At 48.3% G+C, this 19,306-nt stretch overlaps 1 protein-coding gene across 4 annotated transcripts; it reads right to left on the bottom strand.

Moving 5' to 3' along the window:
• Nucleotides 1–324: 324 nt before the first annotated feature.
• LOC6584894 (CREB-binding protein) lies at nucleotides 325–16,074 on the bottom strand. 4 transcript variants are annotated; one of them, XM_015161221.3, is made up of 13 exons: nucleotides 15,983–16,074; nucleotides 15,220–15,726; nucleotides 14,789–15,139; nucleotides 10,605–14,705; nucleotides 10,108–10,397; nucleotides 9,644–9,801; nucleotides 7,215–7,295; nucleotides 6,197–7,145; nucleotides 5,885–6,115; nucleotides 5,583–5,813; nucleotides 5,046–5,443; nucleotides 3,492–4,917; nucleotides 325–2,507 (listed from the first exon to the last, which is right to left on the bottom strand). In XM_015161221.3, the coding sequence occupies exons 1-13, from the start codon at nucleotides 16,035–16,037 to the stop codon at nucleotides 1,614–1,616; spliced, it is 9,672 nt and encodes a 3,223-aa protein (XP_015016707.1). In that variant the 5' UTR covers nucleotides 16,038–16,074; the 3' UTR covers nucleotides 325–1,613. The 4 variants fall into 4 exon arrangements, with proteins under 4 accessions (XP_015016707.1, XP_032588311.1, XP_002010534.2 ...); XM_032732420.2 differs by having other exon boundaries at nucleotides 5,885–6,136; XM_002010498.4 differs by having other exon boundaries at nucleotides 7,215–7,325.
• Nucleotides 16,075–19,306: the final 3,232 nt, after the last annotated feature.

A 19,306-nucleotide genomic window follows, 5' to 3' on the forward strand; every position in this document is an offset into this window, starting at 1 on the left:
TTATTGTTGTATGTCAATTGGAAGTTGATATAAAATGGAGCGTTTGTCGATTTTGGTGTACTTCTCAAACACATTCCAACATGTATGTGCACATATATACATGTATATAATCATATATGTACATGTATATTATATACATACAATCATATATATACATATATATAATCATGTATATATTATATACATACATATGTATTCATATTCACATATATGCATGCATACATGTTCATGTATAGGCTGGTATCTAAATAAAAACATTTCTAAGCGTGTTCCCAATTCAAGCTCCTATAAGGAGCAGTTAATAAACTGACGATCGCCAACAACTAAGCTTTAGAATTGATAGCCATAAAACACTATTACGCATGCGTTTTATATAGTCTATATTCTTTCGATAGTTATGATAGTCCTAACACATGGTTTCTTCTTATTTTTGTTTTTATTAATAATTAATAATTATATTAGTTTTGTTTTGTTTTGTTTTGTTGCGTGTCTCTTGATTTAGAATGATATTTTGGGCTTAAAGTTAGGTAAAAAAATTAATCATTTAAAATAAGAATAAATTAGCTTCAAAACTATTTGCATCGTTGAAATGTTCGATTTAAGACATATAGATAAAATCGCATTTACGTAGAATAGACGACTTAAATAAATAAAATGTATAATAAAAATTGTGTATGTACTAATCTTCATACATGTATAATAATATAATTATAATATAATGTACTATTTTTCAATATTTTTCTTTTACAATTTGTTTTGCTTTTTTCTTATTTGCTTATTAACTTTCAGCTTCTCCAGATATATATATATATATATATATATATGTATATATATCTACATTGTGTTGTATATATTTTGCATACTAAAGAGAAAACATAATTTAACGTTTTACGTTTACAAAATATATATTACCCATTTGCCACTTTTGCGAGCGTCTCCTAATCGATTGCACTAAACATTGATAGAAAAGATTTTGAATAATACGTAGATATTACAAAAAAAAAGTATTATATAAGTATATATAACTATATGTATATATATATGGGTTACGCTCCTGCGATAATAAGCATATGGTACATAAAAATTATAATCGTACTGAACATTATTGCATTCGCAGTTGCAGATGCTGTCTGTGCTTTTTTCCAAAACTATATTATAATTAAGGGTGTATATTTGTATATAAACGCGTGATTGCAATCCTCCTTCCGATGCATATTAATGTGCCAATAGCACCACCTGAGGCGCACATCCAAAAATAAACTAAATTACTTAATAGTTGACAGCCGATTGCTGATAGTAAACATATTTCTACATAAGAAAGTACATAACGATTATAACACACAATTCTTTTTTTTTTTTTTTTCGTTTTTTCCCATTTTTCAAGCATTTTTGTATAGCCTACAGAAGAATCAACATAGGAGAAACGCAAACGCCAAGGGCAAACATCAAAAATAATGGGATGACTGCGGTGGCTGTTGCTGCTGTTGCTTCTGTTCATTGCATATATAGATGTTGTTGTTGTTGTTGTTGCTACTGTTGTTGTTGCTGGTTATTTTTATGTTGTTGCTGTTGAGGTCGTTGTCGTTGCCGATGCCATTGGTATTGTTGCTGCACTAGAGCCTCTCCACAAACTTGCTCAGCTGGTCAGAGGCATCGGGCAGAGAGCCACCTGCATTGCCCACATTGCCGGCATTGACGCCAACGCCGACCCCAACACCGACACCCACTCCACTCACGCCCACATCCTGGGGCACACCCGGCAGCGGCGACTGATGGTGCATGCCATGATTGTGCAGGCCGTCGTGTGGTCCTTGGGGCGCCGGTGAGTGACTGCTCATGACATGATGCGGCGAGGGCTGCGCTCGAGGCGATGCTGAGGGCCCACGCGGCGACGGGGCCGAGCGCGGCGAGGGCGTTGGCTGTGGCGAGCGTATTGGTGGAGAGGAACGAGCCGACTGCATAAGCTGCTGCTGCAGCGTATGCGGCGTGGGCGGACCCATCACATTAGCTCCGGGTCCACTGGGCCCGCCGCCGCCTCCAGGCAACGTGTTTTGCGGATTTGTGCTGCTCATGCCGCCACCTCCAGCGGCGACAACCTGCATCATTTGCTGCTGCTGTTGCTGCTGCTGCATGGGCTGCTGTTGCTGCATGCCCGGAGGCATGACGCCCATCTGCTGTTGCTGCTGCTGCTGTTGCTGCTGCGGACCGGGCTTGACACCTGCGCCGCCGCCGCCTTGCTGCTGCTGCAGCATGTTGGACGCAGCTGCATTCGCCATGGAGTATTGGTCAGAGCCGGGCCCGGACGCACCGCTGCCCACAGCTGCACCCGCTACTGGTATTCCGCTGACATTTCCTCCACCGCCGGCGTTAAAGTTCCCAGCTGTACCGCCCGGAAACGGTGGCTGCCCAAAAACGCCCATGTGTGGGCCGCGCTGGCGTTGTGGATACGGTGGCGGATATTGGTTCATTGGCATATATCGCATTTTATTCAAGTTCTGATTGGGCACCTGTACGGAAGAAACGCGCATTTAATCAGAAAACCAAACATCAGATGAGGCGGGAGCACCTTGAACTGTGCAAGAATAAGCATGTGATGGTGGTCTGCGGTCCACGATTCTAATCCTTATATATATAAATTTTGACTGATGTTAAAAAACAGTATTTCCCCTCCAGGTTAAGGTAACTGCATCTAGGTCTTACACTCTATTATATTTACGGACTTGACAAGGAGACGCAATGGACCTCGAATGCTGTGTTTTTAATAACGGAATAAAGTAAAAGCTCATAAAAATGCTCGACATATTTCTGTGTCATTCGAACTTGCATTTGCTGGAGCGCCATCTAGCGGTTCCAAACTAAACTAGTCGCATTCGTAAAGCATAGAATATGACAGAGCGCAAGCATTTGAATGTACATATGGGACAAATCTTGGCCAAACGTTTTCTCTACTAACTTCTGTCTGACTCAACGGATTTTAATGAAACGTTCAGCACATAATCTTGATATACTGCTCAATAGTTGCTAATTTTAGAATATGTGCCAGCTCATTGACTACACTTGTGACAAACATTCAATTGAAATAAATTCACAAATATATTCAGCTGGTGTTCAACATACAACAAAAATTAAAATTGTATAAAACACAAGAATCTGGACGAAATATGAAGATGACATATCGTACATAATTTGAACATGAAATTTCGATAAAGTATTTAATCTATAGCATTAAAAAGGGAAAAGCTAGATTGTGTTAAACAAATTCGAGCTTCATATGCTAGAAGAACGAACCTACATATACAATTTCAAGGCTCTACATCTCGTAATTCTGATATCGATGGGCAGACAGCGCAGCTCATCGTCCTGATAAGTGTATGTATATATATATGCATGCATATGCATATATATGTATATGGGCCGTGCCACGCCTTTATCTGCCTTTTACAGACATGTTAATCAAACCATTTCCCTGTTGCAATCGGTGCATCACTTACCATGCCTCCTTGTGAGCCTGGCGGCAAATTGGGCAGCATCATTGCCGTGTTCTGCATGTTGGCCATGCGCTGATGCGGAGGTCCCTGCTGCTGCTGCTGTGCGGCCTGCATTAGGCTCACTTGCTGCTGTTGGCCGGGGCCCATCTGCTGTGGCCCGGGGCCGGGTCCCTGTTGCTGTTGGTTCATCATATGCTGCATCTGCTGCTGCTGCATCACCTGCTGCTGTTGTTGCTGCTGCTGCGGAGTCTGCGGTCCGTTGCCCGCCTGTATAGCGCCGGGTGGGCCACCAGCTCCGCCGGCGGCAGCGTTTATTTGGCTCTGCTGGCGCTGTTTTATGATGGCCGCCATAATCTGGGGATTCTGCTTCAGTATGTTGAGTATGTGCTGGTTGCTCTCGTTGGTCGGATTGTTCTTAATCTTCTGCATGATATGGGCCAGTGTTTGCGTGTTGAGTGGCGGCCCATTGCCCATGTTGGGTCCCGCACCGCCAGCTCCACCTCCGCCCACGCCTTGGGCTCCGGGTGGCCGTACACCGCCGCCAGAGGCCGCGGCGCCAATTTGCGATCCCAAGCCAATGCTATGGGGCGCTCCACCGCCGCCCATGTTCACACCACTGCCCACAACGGGCATCTGCCCGGCTCCAACTCCGACTCCTACTCCGACGCCGAGCTGATTGGGCGGCATGCCCATCATCTGCTGCTGCTGCTGCTGTATGTTCTGCTGCATCAGCTGGTTGGGCTGGCGCATACCGGGCTGGTTGGGCGCGTTGTTCGTGTAGCGCTGCTGGCCGGGGCCGCCGCTGCCGCCCCACTGATCCAGGGGCAGCAGATTGTTGGCGTTCAGAATATTGTTGCAGTTCGCGCCGCTGGGCAGCTGTCCGCCGCCTGGCACCACGCCCACATTGCCAGCCAGCTGATTGCCGCCCACATTGCTCACCATGCCACCCATGCCGCCTTGGTTCGACACGCCCACGCCCATTGGCCGTTGCATGACAGGCGGCGCCATGGGCACACCCTTGCCAAAGCTTCCACCGTGCGGCACCTGTTGACGGGCTGCCTCCTCCTGCACCTGCTTCACCACTTGCAGCACATTCGGCGACGGCGAGTGCCCACCGGGCTTCATGCCAATGCCCGGCTGGTGCGGATGTGGCGATGTCATGCCGGCCATAACAGCCCCCGACACTGGCGACGGCACCGCCACCGTGGACGGACTCATGCCGCCGCCTCCGGCTGGCATGATGGCTGCTTGCCCCGACATCACCTGCTGGCTGACTGCCACGCCGGACATGCCCACGACCGGGCCACCGACACCAACGGCGCCACTTGCCACCACTGGCCCGCTAACCGCTGGACCGGGCAACGCAGCGGGCGCTGCGGTTCTCGACATAAGAGCGACGCGGCGACGCAATAACTGTTGCTGCTGCAATCTGTAAAAAGCAAGGAGTACACGAATCAGTTGATGTAAGGTCTCAAATCGATTAAAAGCCAAATAGACATATGTACATATATGTATGCATGTGTATAGATGTATATATGCATATATTCAGTTACGTACTTTTGCTGGAGCTGCTGCTGCTTGAGCTTGTGCTTGATGTTGGGACAGAAAGGCACTGGACACTTCTGCTCCTGACAGTGCTTGGCGTGGTAGCAGCAGAGGGCGATGAGCTGCTTGCATATGGGACAGCCACCGTTGGTTTTTCGCTTGCAGTTCTTGGTGTGCTGGACGACGCGCTTCATCTTCTGGCAGGAAGGCAAACGGCAATTGGCATCGCGACACTGGCACGCGTGCACCAGGGATTGGATGCATCGCTGAATGGACTGCTTGCGCGCCTCCTGCGGATTCGCCTGTTTGAGATCGGCCGGCGCCGAGCCATCGTCCAAATCGAAGCCCAGTTTCTCCATCTTGTGCGGATGTCCGACCTTCTCCTTGCACACCGTGCAGAGATCAAAGTCCTGCAATTCGGAAATCAAACAGAATCGAAATGAATAATCGTGTTGATTTCACTCAAGAATGGAAGCTAGCCCGGACTACATTATGTTTAGCAGTCGGAAAGCAGAAGCTGGAAAATAACCAAATGCAAATTGAACTTACATCACAGACGGTGCAGTGGTAGCGCGTCTCGACCGCCGTCTTGCAGTTGTTGCACGTGTAAACGAACTTGTCCTGGCCCTGATTGTGCAGCTCGTACAACATGGATAGCGTGGAGAACTGAGCGCGTCGCAGCGAAGAGAACTCGTAGTGCTTGTCGCGGGCAAGTGTGAGGAATGCATCGCGTCCGTCCATCAGATCACAGGTCAGCAACGGATCCGGATCTTGGATTGGCTGCAACACGAACGAGATCAATGAATGGAATGAGGCAAGTGTATCATCGAGCATTAGATAATGTGACTTACCGCCAGACTTGCTGCTGATTGGGCAGAGTGTAGGCGTATGACAAAGAAGACTTCTTTGTGCTTCTCCATGGTCGCATAGATCTTGGCGGACAAATCGTTGCCCGACTGATGCTCGTTCGACTTTTTGCTATTCTTACGCTGTGCTGCTTTGGACTTGTTTGACTTTTTGGCCTTCTTTTGGCCTTTCTTTTTGCCGTCGCCACTAACCTCGTTATCCTCAATAGAAAAGAGCTGCAGATCATTTGAAAAAAGCTGTTAAGTTACACAAATTATTTTGTTAAGAACTATGTTGAAAAAAAAAACGAAACGTACGTTAGCTGCGGCAGCTGCTTCGGCTGCCTCCGCCTGTTTGCGCTTCTCCTCCTCCTCTTGGTCGAGCTCCTTGATGCTCTCCTCCAGCACATTGGGCCAAAAGTCGCCCTCAAAGTAGGGCAGCTCCGCGGCCGAGCCGAGCTTATCTTCCATGGCCTGTTTAAGTATGTCCTTATAGTCCTGTATGATGCGCTCAATCATGCCCTTGTCCAGCATCTTCTTGTACCACTCCTGCAGGCGCTTCGGCTTGGGTATTTTCTGATCCGTCGGATGACAATGAAATATGTAGTCATCGCCCTCAGAAGGCGGACACGCCCAAATGTGCGCCATCGTGTAGCCCAGCTGCTTCACATAGTCCATGTAGCCCAGCAGAATCTCGTGGTAGACTGCCGTGCGATACTGGCGTGGCCGAAAGAAGTGCACCGAATCGAGGTAGGCAATGTAGACGCGCCGCGTATTTGGCGCCGGACACTCGGACCCATACTCCTGGACGTGCATGCCGAAGAAGCAGACGTCGATGCCATCCACTTCTTCAAAGGCAAACAGGGCCTTCGCCCGATATGGGAACTCCTGCATCATCTCGCCGCCCTCCACAAACCGCCGTCGCATGCCCGGCTTCACCTCCACGCACTTGTCCGAGGAGGACACCACACGTATGTGCACCTCGCCGGCGCTGGCTTCCTTCTTCTTGAGGAAATTGTTCACGCGCGTCTCGATGTAGACGCCCAGCTTGGTGGTGGGCAGGCGCTTGGCGTTGAATTTGTTCTCCTTTCGTTTGGAATTCTTCTTCTTCAGACAGTTATCACATACAAAGCCGCCCGGCCATATCGAATCGAGCCAAAGCACGCAGATCTGATGCTGTTTGCGTCCGCACTCCTGGCAGTCCACGAATGGCTCCAGCTCCAAGTGGTCGTTCTTCATCTCCTTAAATTGGTCCTTTTTGATTTGGCTGAATGTTGATAAGAAAGTGCGATGTTAGCAGAAGTTGTATTTGACCTTGATCTCGATCTTGACTTACGTTTGCGACTGCTGCGGATCCTCGCCCAGGGTAACAGTATCTCCTTGTATGTCATTAAAGCACTTTTGGCAGAACGTGTATCTATTTGAGGCGACACCGTATTCCTTTAGACTGTGGTGATTGATTGATTTGCATGGCAACAATTTACGAATTGATGGCGATGAGCAATGGCGATAGGCGATGAACAATTGGACAATTGGACAATTGATATAACACGTACGATATACGAAATGATTGCCAAAGGCAGCATAGGTAAAACAAAAAATGTCACACAAACAGCAACAACAAGTACAAAGGTGTACATAATATTCCAGGTATTTCATGTAGATGTATATGAGCAATATTATTATTATAATATTAATTGTTGTTTTATTTGTTGTTGTTGTTGTTGTTGTTGTTGTCATGGCCAAATACGTAAGTGCATTAACAATTTGGTTATGTTTGAGTGTGTTTTTGATGTTTGTTTGTTTTGATTTTATCAATTCGAGTGTGAGTTTCGTTAAAGCGTATGCAAATTACATCAAAGTCGTGTCGATTGTGAAACATGTGAAATTAATTAGAAAATGAAAATAAACGAAAAAAAAATAAAGAATACATTTCAAATTAGAATCATAAAATACACTAGAATTAAACTATATGAAATATATTTGGATATTGAAAAGCTAAAAAAAAAAATACCAAATTAATAAACTAACAATATTCTCTCTGTATGAGATGGGTTTCATTGTGCCAATGAACATTGTTAACTGATTTCTGCAGAATTGCACACATCGATACACATTTATACATATATAACAAATGATTTATCAAATATAGAATAGATATTAACATAGATATATAGAAAGCGAGCCAAATCGAAAGCAAATGAATAGTTTTATTTTTTGTTTTTCTTTTGATGAGAAAGCTAGGGTGCTACACACATACAAAGTGGATTCTGATAGTTCTCAAATCACAATCATAGGAAGAAGCTTCCACAGTCTCTCAACTGTTCCCTTGTTTCTAACCACTTTTCACATTTTTTTTTTTTTTTTTTTTTTTTTGTTGGCGGTTCTTTTTACCAATCAAAAGACTGAATCAGAAAGTAGTAGTCTCATTTATTTAAATAAAGCAAGTCACATCTAGTTTTGTTATTTCGTGTCTTGGCAGATGCATATTATGTAGGTGTTGTACATATTATTTTTGATTTATCCAGACAACAACATGCACCAGGCAGACTCGCAGGACAACAAACTTTGTGCGTGTGCGTGTGTGTGTGTGTGTGTGTGTGTGGTTTTTTAAATAATTTCATTTTCATTTTTGTATTATTAAATTTTCTCTTGTTCTCTTTTTGGCCACTACGATGCGTGTGTGTGAGCTGGCGAATTGTTGTGGATTGTATATAGAGATATATACAAATGAGACGATGCAACACAAATGAAAAGAAAAACACACGCACACGCACACACACACACACACACACACTCTCACACAGAGAGAGAGAGAGAGACACACATATGCATTATCGCATCGCATCGGAGTTAATTTCAGCTAATTTTCTTACTTAATCATAGTGTGCCGAAGAAGCAACTTAATGGAGAATGAGGGCCGTGTTATGTGCTGTTGTTGTCATCGCTGGATGTGGAAAGCCGTTTTCAGAGTTCAGAGCTCAGAGCAGCGTGTCGGTATATGAAACATATTTCCATGTTTAAACTACTACATTTTCTTGTTGTTCTTGTTGTTGTTGTATATTTGATAAATGTATGTTTGTGTGTTCGAGATGCAATCGAAATGCATGAGATAATCGGAACCAAAGTTTAACTTTACTAGATGGATATATATCGATTGTCGTTGTTTCAGTGCACAACTTTGACAATACATATATATAAATATGCTTTCTATCACTAGCTCTTAAAATTGAAAAAAAAAAAAAACATTTGGCTTAAGCATCGCTTGTTATATATGGGTACTTGTGTATCTGTATCTGTATCTGTATCTATCTGTATCTGTATTTGCATACAGCTATTGGCAACTTGGCTAAAAGACAAAGGCTCATCATGGCTGTGATATTGTTAATTATTCGATATCTAAGGATCACTAAATGTGCCAACAAATCAGAATATATGTATATACAATATATAACAATCTGAAAGTGTCAAACTTTATGGGAAATACATATCAAAGATCATTTTGCCTCGAAAGTCACTCAAATCGAAATCCAATTTCACTTTGTAGCAATAAAGTTGAATATATTTCTCAGAGAATTATATATATGTACATATTTCAGTTTCTTGGCACACCTCCGGAGTGGACCTCCGACTAAGGATATTAACAACAGCTGTATATGAGCGCGATTGTTTGTGTGCGCTGGCTGGTGTGTGTGTATTATATATGTATGCATTTACAGTTACACATTGCACTGCTGGCTATTGAGGGGCATTTGGGGAACGCACCTGTTTTGGTAGCTGTAGTATTTGGCGTCGCGCGGTATCGTGCACAGCTGCTTGCCGTAGCAGCAGAGCACCTGCGGATTGAACGTGTATTTGCGGCCGCAGCAGTAGCCTAGCGCCTGCATCACGGGATCTATTTCCTGCTCGAACACCTCTGACAGCTGTGGGCAGGGCAGAGGGCAGAGGGCAGAGGGCAGAGGGCAAACCAGGAAGAGAAGAGAAAAACATTTTGTTGGAGATATCACAATGGAATGGCTTGGATTAGATTTAATGCGATTTTAGCTTCGATTAATGAGAAATACATGATTCACACTTGGTTTTACTTTTAATTGGAAACAAATGAACACTGGAACAATTAAAAAAAAATCATTTATCTGCGGGTGACTGATGGCTCCCGTTTCTTGAGTTTTGTTTCTTGATTGTCGTTCATCATTTCTCATTTCAGCTTTTTGCAGTTGTGAATTTACCTTGGTGCAGTAACGATAGACGCGCGATGTCTTGCGATTGTAGAGCCACGCATTGTCGAACATCAGCCAGACGTCGTCCACATACTCCCATGGATCACTGTATTTGCCATTCAGTATGTTGCTGCGAATGGTGCCCAGGTCCATTGGCTTCTTTACGATCTCGAAGTAGTCGGGTATGGCCAGCGCCTGCGGATCGACTGGATAACGAAATGGCACCGACTCCGGCTCCTGCCGGTACAGCTTCTCCAGCGTGGGCATCAGGGCTGTGCGCAGCTCTTCCGGGTTGAATTCTACAATGGATAAAGGACAAAAGGTATTGCCTCCTCTAGTTAACTATTTATCGTCCACATCGTAAATCGCAAATCGCAAATCGCAAATCGTAAATTCATAAACGACACCACTATTGCCATCTCTTTCTTATTAATGTAATTCGACGATATATTGCCCTACTACTCTCTCCCAAAATACCAAGCAAACAATTATTGTGCGACACTTACGGCATTTCTTCTTCTTGTCACCAGCATTGGGTGCCAGAGGCTCAGGCACATGAGGCTTCGTTTCAGACTTGAGCTTAATGTCCGCTGCGAGTCCCGAGGAAACGCCATCGATAGCACCATTAATGTCGTCCTTGCTATCGACGCCGCTGCCACCTATCGTCCCATCGCCATTGGCGCCGCCGGCAATGCCACTGGAGACGGCCGATTCATCCACGTCCATTGGGTCCGACTTGATCGGCTTCACATCTGCGCCGACTTCCGTCTTTATTTCCATCTTCAGCATGCTGGTGCCGTCGTTGTTCACATTCTTGCCCTTGCCGCCTGTGGAGCAGTCCATTTGCGAGCTGTCGCCGTTGCCGCCGCAGCTGTCGTCCATGAACTTCTTCTTGATGTCGTCCTCCTGCTTGATGGAGTCCAGCTTGCCCTTGGATGCCATTCCGCCGCCACTGCCGCCATTACTTCCGTTCGTATCGTTCGCCCCAGCCGGCGACGGCGTCTCATCGTCATTATCACGCGCCGCCGCCTCCAGTGCCGCCATCTGTGAGGACAGGCTGCTCGAGCTGCTCATCACCCGGCCCGGTGCACTGTTCTCGCTGTTGCTGCGCGCCATCTGCAGCAGGGTGCTGCTCGCCGGCGTCGCACTGCCGTTGCCGCTCGTCGACGTTGTCGTCGATGTGGGCGTCGTGCCCGACGACGAGGCACAGCTCAACGGCGTCGTCACCGTTGTCGTTGTGACGACGGCCGAGCTGCTGGTGCTGCTGCCACTGCCGCTGCTGGAGCATGTTGCTGCTGCCGATGCGGGCGTACTGCTGGCCGTCAGGCCCGAAGCGCTCGTCGCCGGCACCGGCGAGGTAGGTATATATGGCGGAGTTGCTGCTCGATTGCTCAGCGGCTGCATCAGACTGCTAACAGAGGGCGGATTGTTCGAGGGCGTGCCAATGGGACCATTGGACATGAAGCTAGGCGAGGGGCTTGGCGCAGCCACGGTACCGCCACCAATGCTGCCGGCGCCAGCGCTCGCTGCGCCCGCATTCAGTGCATCCAAGCTGGTGGGCGTGGGTGGCATATTGTTGAGCACACTGCCAGGAGGCTGCGTCTTCTGCTGCATGGGTGAACTGAAGGCATTTGTTTGCTGCTGCTGCTGCTGCTGCTGCTGTTGTTGCTGCTGTTGTTGCTGCTGCTGTTGCTGCTGTTGCTGCTGCTGCTGTGGCTGTTGAATGGGCGTGGCATTGTTGAAGGGCGACTGCGGCAATAGCATGGCCGCTGCGTTCGTCTGCTGCTGATGTTGCAGCAAGCGCTGCTTCATAATCTCGCTGATCTGAGAATTCTGCGCGCCGGAACTGCCATTCGCATTTATGAACTGCTGCTGCTGCTGCTGCTGCTGTTGTTGCTGCTGTTGCTGTTGACCGGGTACTGGGCTGGTTAAGATGCCCGGGCCGCCGCCCACCGCCGTCGCTGACTGCATCGTCTGCTGCGTGTTGAACGGCGACAGCACCGGATTCGCCACCATTCCGCCTGGACTGGGGCCCGGTGGTCCGACCAACATGTTGCCCTGGCCGGGCTGCTGCTGTTGCGGGAATTGCATGCGCTGCTGCTGCTGAATGGCGAGCATATTGCCGCCGGGCGAGTGACTACGCATGCTCGCCGCCACAGCGACCATGTTCGCCTGCCCAGCCGCCGTCTGCTGCTGCTGGCCGACGCCTACGCCAACGCCCATGCCAGGCGCCTGGGGACGCATCTGCTGTTGCATCATGCCACTCGGGCCACCCCCACCGCCGCCGCCGCCGCCCATCGGGCTAATATTGGGACGCACACCCTGGCCTGGCTGCTGCTGCTGCTGCAGCGCGTTGTTGGGTACGGACGTCGGATTGACGACACTGCTGTTGGGGCCACCTTGTTGCATCTGGAGCAGCTGCTGCTGGTGCTGCTCTTTGCGCTTGAGCCGCTTCTCTTCCAGCTCCTTCTGTATCTTGTAGATCTTCTCGGCCAGCAGGTGGTAGTACTCAGAACGGTTCTTGGCCATCTCGTACATGTCCTTCTCCACCTTCTCAGCGTACGTGACCAGATTGTGCATGCGCTTGTCCTGCATCGTGGTCGGATCTGAGGTCGGAAATATCGCCTGCACCAGCTTGTGCACGAGATGGTTGCGCAGGTCCGCTGTGACTGACTCACGCCAGTCCTTCTCGCTGTCACTGCCGTTGCCAGGCGCACCGCCGCCCGCAGCACCGCCCGCTCCAGTGCCCACCGCATTGGACCCAGCCGACGCGCTGTTGGCGCCGCCTGTCGTGTCCGCCGGCATCAGGACGCTCGCGCCGCCAGACGCACTGTTGCCGCTGCCTGGCGCACCGCCAGCCGAGACGACATTGACGTGCGCCTGCACCTGAGCCTGCGCCTGGGCTTGCAGCTTCAGCTTGGTCATCTGATCCGACTGGCCAACCAGCTGTTGCTGCTGTTGTTGTTGCTGCTGCTGCTGTTGCTGCTTATCGCCAACGCCAACGAAATTGGCATTGTTGAAGCCAACGTTGACGGAAAGCGGTGCTGGAATGTTGCCCAATTGCTGCTGCTGCTGCTGCTGTACGCTCTGCTGCTGCGCGTTGGGCTGCTGCTGCTGATCCACCATGTTTTGAAGCGCGCGTCTGCGTCCACCAGTGCCAGTGTTGCATCCCTGCAGCATCAGCTGTCCACTCTGCTGAGCAGCTTGCGCCGCCTGCTGCTGCTGCTGCTGCAAACTGCCGACGTCGTTGGCACCGGGCAGGACGTTCTGGCCGGGCACAGGCACTGGTACGGGCACGCCGCCGGACGCCATTGTACTGCCTGGCTGGCCGGGCTGCACGCCGAGCACACGCACCGACGGAGCGCCTTGCATTCGTATTCCAGGTGCCATGCCTTGTCCGGGCGCGCCCAACATGCCGGCTGGTACCGGCCCTACTTGGCCTATGCTGCCGACTCCTTCGAATCGCCGCAGCTCCTGCTGTTGCACCTGCTGATGCTGCTGCTGCTGTTGTTGCTGTCCCATGTCTGTGTTGCCCTTGGGCACGTTGGACGCGCCGGCCGCTTGTTGCTGCGGCAGGACAATTGCCGTATTTGGAGCGCCGCAAGTTCCAGCGCTCTGCGCCACTTGTTTGGTGTCCACACCGACTCCGACTCCGACACCGACACCACCTCCGACTCCGACTCCTACGCCAGACGGATTCTGCGGCACCTGCTGCTGGCCCTGCGGAAGCTGCTGCTGCTGCTGCTGTTGTTGTTGCTGTTGCTGTTGCTGCAGCGGTGACGCATTGGGCGCTACAGCCGCTCCACCGCCGCCTCCACCGCCGCTGGCATTCTGAAAGAGCGAATTGTTCTGCCGAAAGGGAGAGCAAATGATGCAATCGGAACGCTGGCAGGTCTTGTAGTGGAGCAGTATCTGGCGCGACGAGGTGCAGTGCTGCATTGGGCAGTCCTTGCTCTGCTTGCACGTGGCCATATGCGCCAGGACGGCCTTCATGGCCTTGCAATAGTTGACGCTGCAGACCTCGCGGTTGGGATTCATGTTCTCGCGCTTGTTGCACTTGTGCGCGTGCAGCAGGAGCATCAGCTGCTGCTGGATTTGCTTCTTGCGCTCGTCCGTCATGTTGCTTGACGCTGGCGCTGGCGCTGCCACGCTAACGGACGATGCCACACCTGACGCTATTGCTTGCTGTTGTTGAGATGTTCCGGGCTGCTGCTGTTGCTGCTGTTGCTGAGAGTGCCCTAGGAGTTGGTTAGGCTGTGGCGCACGTGGCCCCATGGCGCCCTGTTGCACGCCTGGTGGCTGTTGCTGCTGCTGCTGCTGGGAATTCATTTGCGCATTCGCCGCGGCCAGTTGCTGTTGCTGTTGCTGCGTGTTGCCAACGAGTCCACCGGCGCCTGGAGGCGCACCATCGCCGCCAAGATTGGACATGGGCACGACGGTGCCAATAGGTCGATTTGCCTGGGCCATACCGGCGCTCATGTTGGGCGCGACAACGCCACCGACGCCACCAGCGCCCCGCTGCGCCATCTGCTGCGCGAGTAGCTGCGTGTTGTTGCTGCCGGGTGCACCATAGTTGCCGACTCCATAAGGCATATTGTTGATTTGGCCTGCACGAAAGAACAATGATGAAGCTGCCCATTTGGCTAATCTATGTGGTTGGGTGAGGATTGTTGCTTGTTTGTTCACTTACCCAGCTGCATGTTCGGGTTTTGCATGCGGGGGCCGCCGCCGGCTCCGACTACGCCGCCCGGTCCATTGCCACCGCCAGCTCCGCCGCCCATCAAGTGCGGGCCTCGCAGCAGATGCTGCTGTCCCCCAACCATGCGCCCCATCATCGGTCCATTCTGCATATGCATACCCTGGCTGGGCGCTGCGCCGGTCACCGAGCTCACGCCCACCGAGCCGGGCACAGTGCTCATCATGGATGCCCCGCCTGGCTGCTTCAGTGTGTTGACTAGGCCGGCGCCTCCAATGGTGCCCATGCCGCCGCTATTCGTCAGCACCATGTTGCCTAGATTGCCCTGAGCAATGCTGTTCATGCCTACCGAGCAGAAGTATTGAATCGCATGTTAATTACGGCCTGATTTCGATGTGTTCATCTCATCCATATATCTAGCTTACCTGGTATGGAATTCATGCCGTTGTTGCCATTATTCGATATGGACATGGGCATTGAGTTGACCATGCCCATCTGTGTGGCCACCTGCATGCCAGCCGTGTTGGGCGATTGCAGGTTAGGCGACTTGCTGCCCAGTTGATTCATGCCCGGCACCACCATGCCGCCGCCAGCGCCTTTGTTGCCCTGTTGCTGGTGCTGCAGCAACTGTTGCAGATGCTGATGGTGCTGTAGCTGACGTAGTTGACTGCCGGCAGCGCCACTGCCGCCATTACCACTGCCATCGTCACCGCCGCCACCGGCTCCGTTCATCTGTGGTGGCACGACGCCTGGACCAGGTCCCTGAGTAGGTGGTTTGTTTGGTCCACCAGCGCCAACGACGCCGCTGGCTGTGGATACAACGCCGCCAACACCGCCACCGCCGCCGCCACCAGTGTTCAGCTGATCCGACCAGCCACTGCTGGAGGACACCAGCTCATCGGGCAGATTGTCCTCCAGAAAGTACAGATCCGCTACGAAAAACAGGATTTGATTAATACTTATATCATGATATAATATGGTTAGGGATGCCTAACGGATATCAAATCTAGTTTATCAAAATATTCTGAATCAATATGGAACTGATCTGGAACTGATCAATATGGATCTATCGATCCGAAAGCAATGTTAAGCAATAGATCCAAATAATACATGATATGTGAAATGCAGCTTGTGGGAATGTGCTGACTGTTTTTTATTACTACTCCCGCCCGTCCTCACAATACTCACTTTGATCCATTTTGACCCGCTTCTGTGGCGGTTCGTCCAAATGATCGGCCATCATATATATAATTATTTGCTAGCCTTTCAGAGGCAGCAGTACGCGTCCTTGTGAGAATAAATATATGTACGTGTTTGTTTGTTGTGTGGTGTTGGTTGTGTTATCTTGTCTGCAACGGTTGCAAGACTAGCAGTACAAGATGGTCCATTAAAAAAAAAAAAAAAAAAAAAAAGAGTTGACAGTATTGGGCTATGGACAACAATTTTTGATTGCTTGCGTTTCTTGTGTTTCAACAGTTTTCGCACGGATGTTTGATTTTGTTTCTTAAGCTGTTCGCTTTGCTTTGCTTTGCTTGGTATTTTCTTTCTTGCTTATCTTCTCTCTTTCGGCTTCTTTTATAAACTTGCAATCTTGGTGGCAGTCAACAACGACGACACTTGCTCAGTAAATTGTTTTAATAAAATTTTGCATAAACTAGCGGGAGATGTAAATAAATGTTGCAACTCCTTTGTTATTATATGCGATGTTGGGGCTGTTGCTGCTGCTGCTGCTTCTTCTTCTTTGTCGTCGTCTTGTTCTTCCTCTTCTCCTGGCCTTGCTATCGTCTGCCGCTGCGACGAAGACGTCGACGACGTCGTCCGCGCTATCGTCACCGCGACCGTGCCAGCTGAGCACGTCGCTGACTCCGTTGGCTCGCCGTTGAGATCGTTGTTGTAGCTGCTCCTGCTACTACTGGCGTACCATGCGCCGCCAGTAGACGTCGTTACTAGTGTGCGCCTTTGCTCCAGACGCAACGCTTCCGCTACTGCTTCTGCTACAGCTGACTGCCAAAGCCTCAGATACTTCTGTTGCTCCTCCTGCTGCTGCTGCTGCTGCTGATGCTGCTGTTGCTGCCGTTGTTTTTGCTTTTGATGCTGTTCCTCTTCCTGCTTGTTCTCCTGCTGTTGCTGCTGCTGCTGCTGGTTGATGTTGATTCTGGTTATGTTGTTTGTCATACAGCAGCATGCGCACGAGTGCATTTTGTGGGTAGGCGCCAAATCCACCAAATTGGCCTAATTCGAACTCGAATAAGTCGGCCTTGGCTAGGATTCGAAGTGCTTCCTGTCCTCTGCAACAGATGCTGCAAGTGAAACTTGAAGTAAAAGAAGACGGCGTGTAAGAAGAAAGAACACTTTAAGCCAGCTAGCAAATGCGTTTGATGTTGCATTTGCCGCTGCCACTGATGCTACTGCTATTTCTCCTGCCGCTGCTGCTGCTGTTCCTGTTTGTTGTGATGTTGTTTGATTTGTTATTGTTGTTGTATTGGTGGTAGTGCTGTTTTTGTTTACCGTTGTTTCTATTTCTTGTACTGTAACATTTTATCGTTGCGAATAGTTGATGTTTTGTTTGATTTGCAACTTGTTTTGGTTTGTTAAAATGTTCAGAGCATTTTATTATTGTTGTTGATCTGTAGAAATGCATTCACATTTCTGCATTTTACTTTTTTCTTTTTTCTTTGAGTGGCTGATTCTGTTGTTGTTGTTGGTGGTGGTGTGTTTACATTCGCTGTATTCCACATTGCACATAACTGTAAAAATCTAACAAATAATTCTCTCCGATTAGAGTAAAAGTTAGTTGCAAACGGACACACACACGCTCATACGAACACTGGCGAACATACATAGTCACACACACGTATTAATTAAATGACCTATAAGATTCACATTTGATACACAATGTCTCCTCCACACCACGCACATCGGCAAAAGACAAACAATGAATTATAACAGCATATTGCAAATGAGTTTTTATTTAATTTTTTTTTTTTCGTTTCGAATGCGGCTGCCGTTGCCGTTGCGCCGTTTCTGTTGCCGCTACCGCCTGCTCAACCAAAAACAACTCGTTGTTTTCTGTTTTTAGGCCTTGTTGTTAGTCGTAGTATTCGCCATCTCGCTGATATTTCTTCTCTATCTCCATCTCGCATACGTCTACGTGTTTCACTCGCGCGCTCTCCCTCTCTCTCACACACTCTCACTCACAGACACACACGCAAACACACAAATGTGTCATAATTAAGTATGCAAGGCTGTGTGCGTGTGTTTCTGTGTGTATGTATGCGCACTATTACTTGGCCAACACGCACGCACGAAATGGGCCAGCAGCGTGCACAAGTGCGGAGGCAACCGCTTTAAAATTGCGCGCAAAAATTATTGAGCATTGAATTCGAAATCGGCAACCAATAGAAGCTTCAAAATTGAAAATATTAATATTCATAGAGCACTGAGTAGCCTGCAATTGAACATGAAGTCATGGATCGCGCATTTCTTAAAAATCGTATTTGTTTTTTTGTATTTTACTTCCGCATGTTAGCACTGGCTCATCGTACATGTGAACATCAGTTGCTTTCTGCGCCAAAGATGAGTGCCGAGTAAATAGTCGGAATATACCAGAGGCTCGAAGCACCATCTGAAGCTTTAAAGCTTTTCGCGTACGAGTGATTGCCGCTACGATTGCTGTTAGTTAGCTGATTTTTTTTTTAGCGAGTACATCGCAACACAGACCGCTCGCTCGCACGCACATGTACATGTAGACATATTATATATGTATGTATAAGTGTACTAATTCGTGTGTGTGTGTCTGTGTGTGTCGGTGTATAAATATACATACATACGTATAGACGTATGCATGTATAAACGATTATTTTGAGTCTCGCCCGAGACGCGCGACGTTTTCACTGCACACATGTATAAAATTCAGCGAGACAATAATAATAGCGAGTAGAGAGCGAGGGAGCGAGAGCACACATTAAACGCTTGCGTTGGTATTGGTATTTTTCACGCTGGTATGCATACACACAGCACAGGCCCTGCCAACGAGTGCGAGCAGCATTGGAAAAAGAAAGAAAAACAGACGACAGAAAATATATTCCTTTTTTTTTGTCGTTGCTCGTCCGTTTTCTTCTTCATGTCGTATCAAAGTTTTCTATTGCAGAAATTTTGTGTTGTAGGCGTATTTTTGATTTATAGCGTCGTGGAAAAAAATTATTAAATTTTTTGCACTAAATACGAAATTTGCAAAAATTGCAAAGAAAAATATAAAAAAATTGCAGCCAATTTTAAAATTTCGTTTAATAATTTTTGGATAATTTTTTCGCTGCACTTTTAATTTTTAAATATTTTTTAGATTTTTATTTAATTTCGTATTTTTACCTAAAAATTTTCACATTTTTCGTTGATTTAAGAAAATTTTAACAAATTTTTTCGCAACACTAAAACAAAAATTTTCAGTCCGCTTGTGTTGCAGCAGAAAGTCAACTGATTTCGCGAACGAGTAGCAACAGAACTAGAAAGAAA

Source organism: Drosophila mojavensis, unplaced genomic scaffold (assembly GCF_018153725.1).
Source record: "Drosophila mojavensis isolate 15081-1352.22 unplaced genomic scaffold, ASM1815372v1 contig_136, whole genome shotgun sequence".
Taxonomy (NCBI): domain Eukaryota; kingdom Metazoa; phylum Arthropoda; class Insecta; order Diptera; family Drosophilidae; genus Drosophila; species Drosophila mojavensis.

Coding starts and splice junctions, on each gene's coding strand:
- LOC6584894 (XM_032732419.2), bottom strand. CDS start 16,037: ATGATGGCCGATCATTTGGACGAACCGCCACAGAAGCGGGTCAAAATG. Junction 15,727..15,982: donor GCGGGTCAAAATGGATCAAA/GTGAGTATTGTG, acceptor TGTTTTTCGTAG/CGGATCTGTACTTTCTGGAG. Junction 2,508..3,491: donor CAGGCTCACAAGGAGGCATG/GTAAGTGATGCA, acceptor TCTTCCGTACAG/GTGCCCAATCAGAACTTGAA.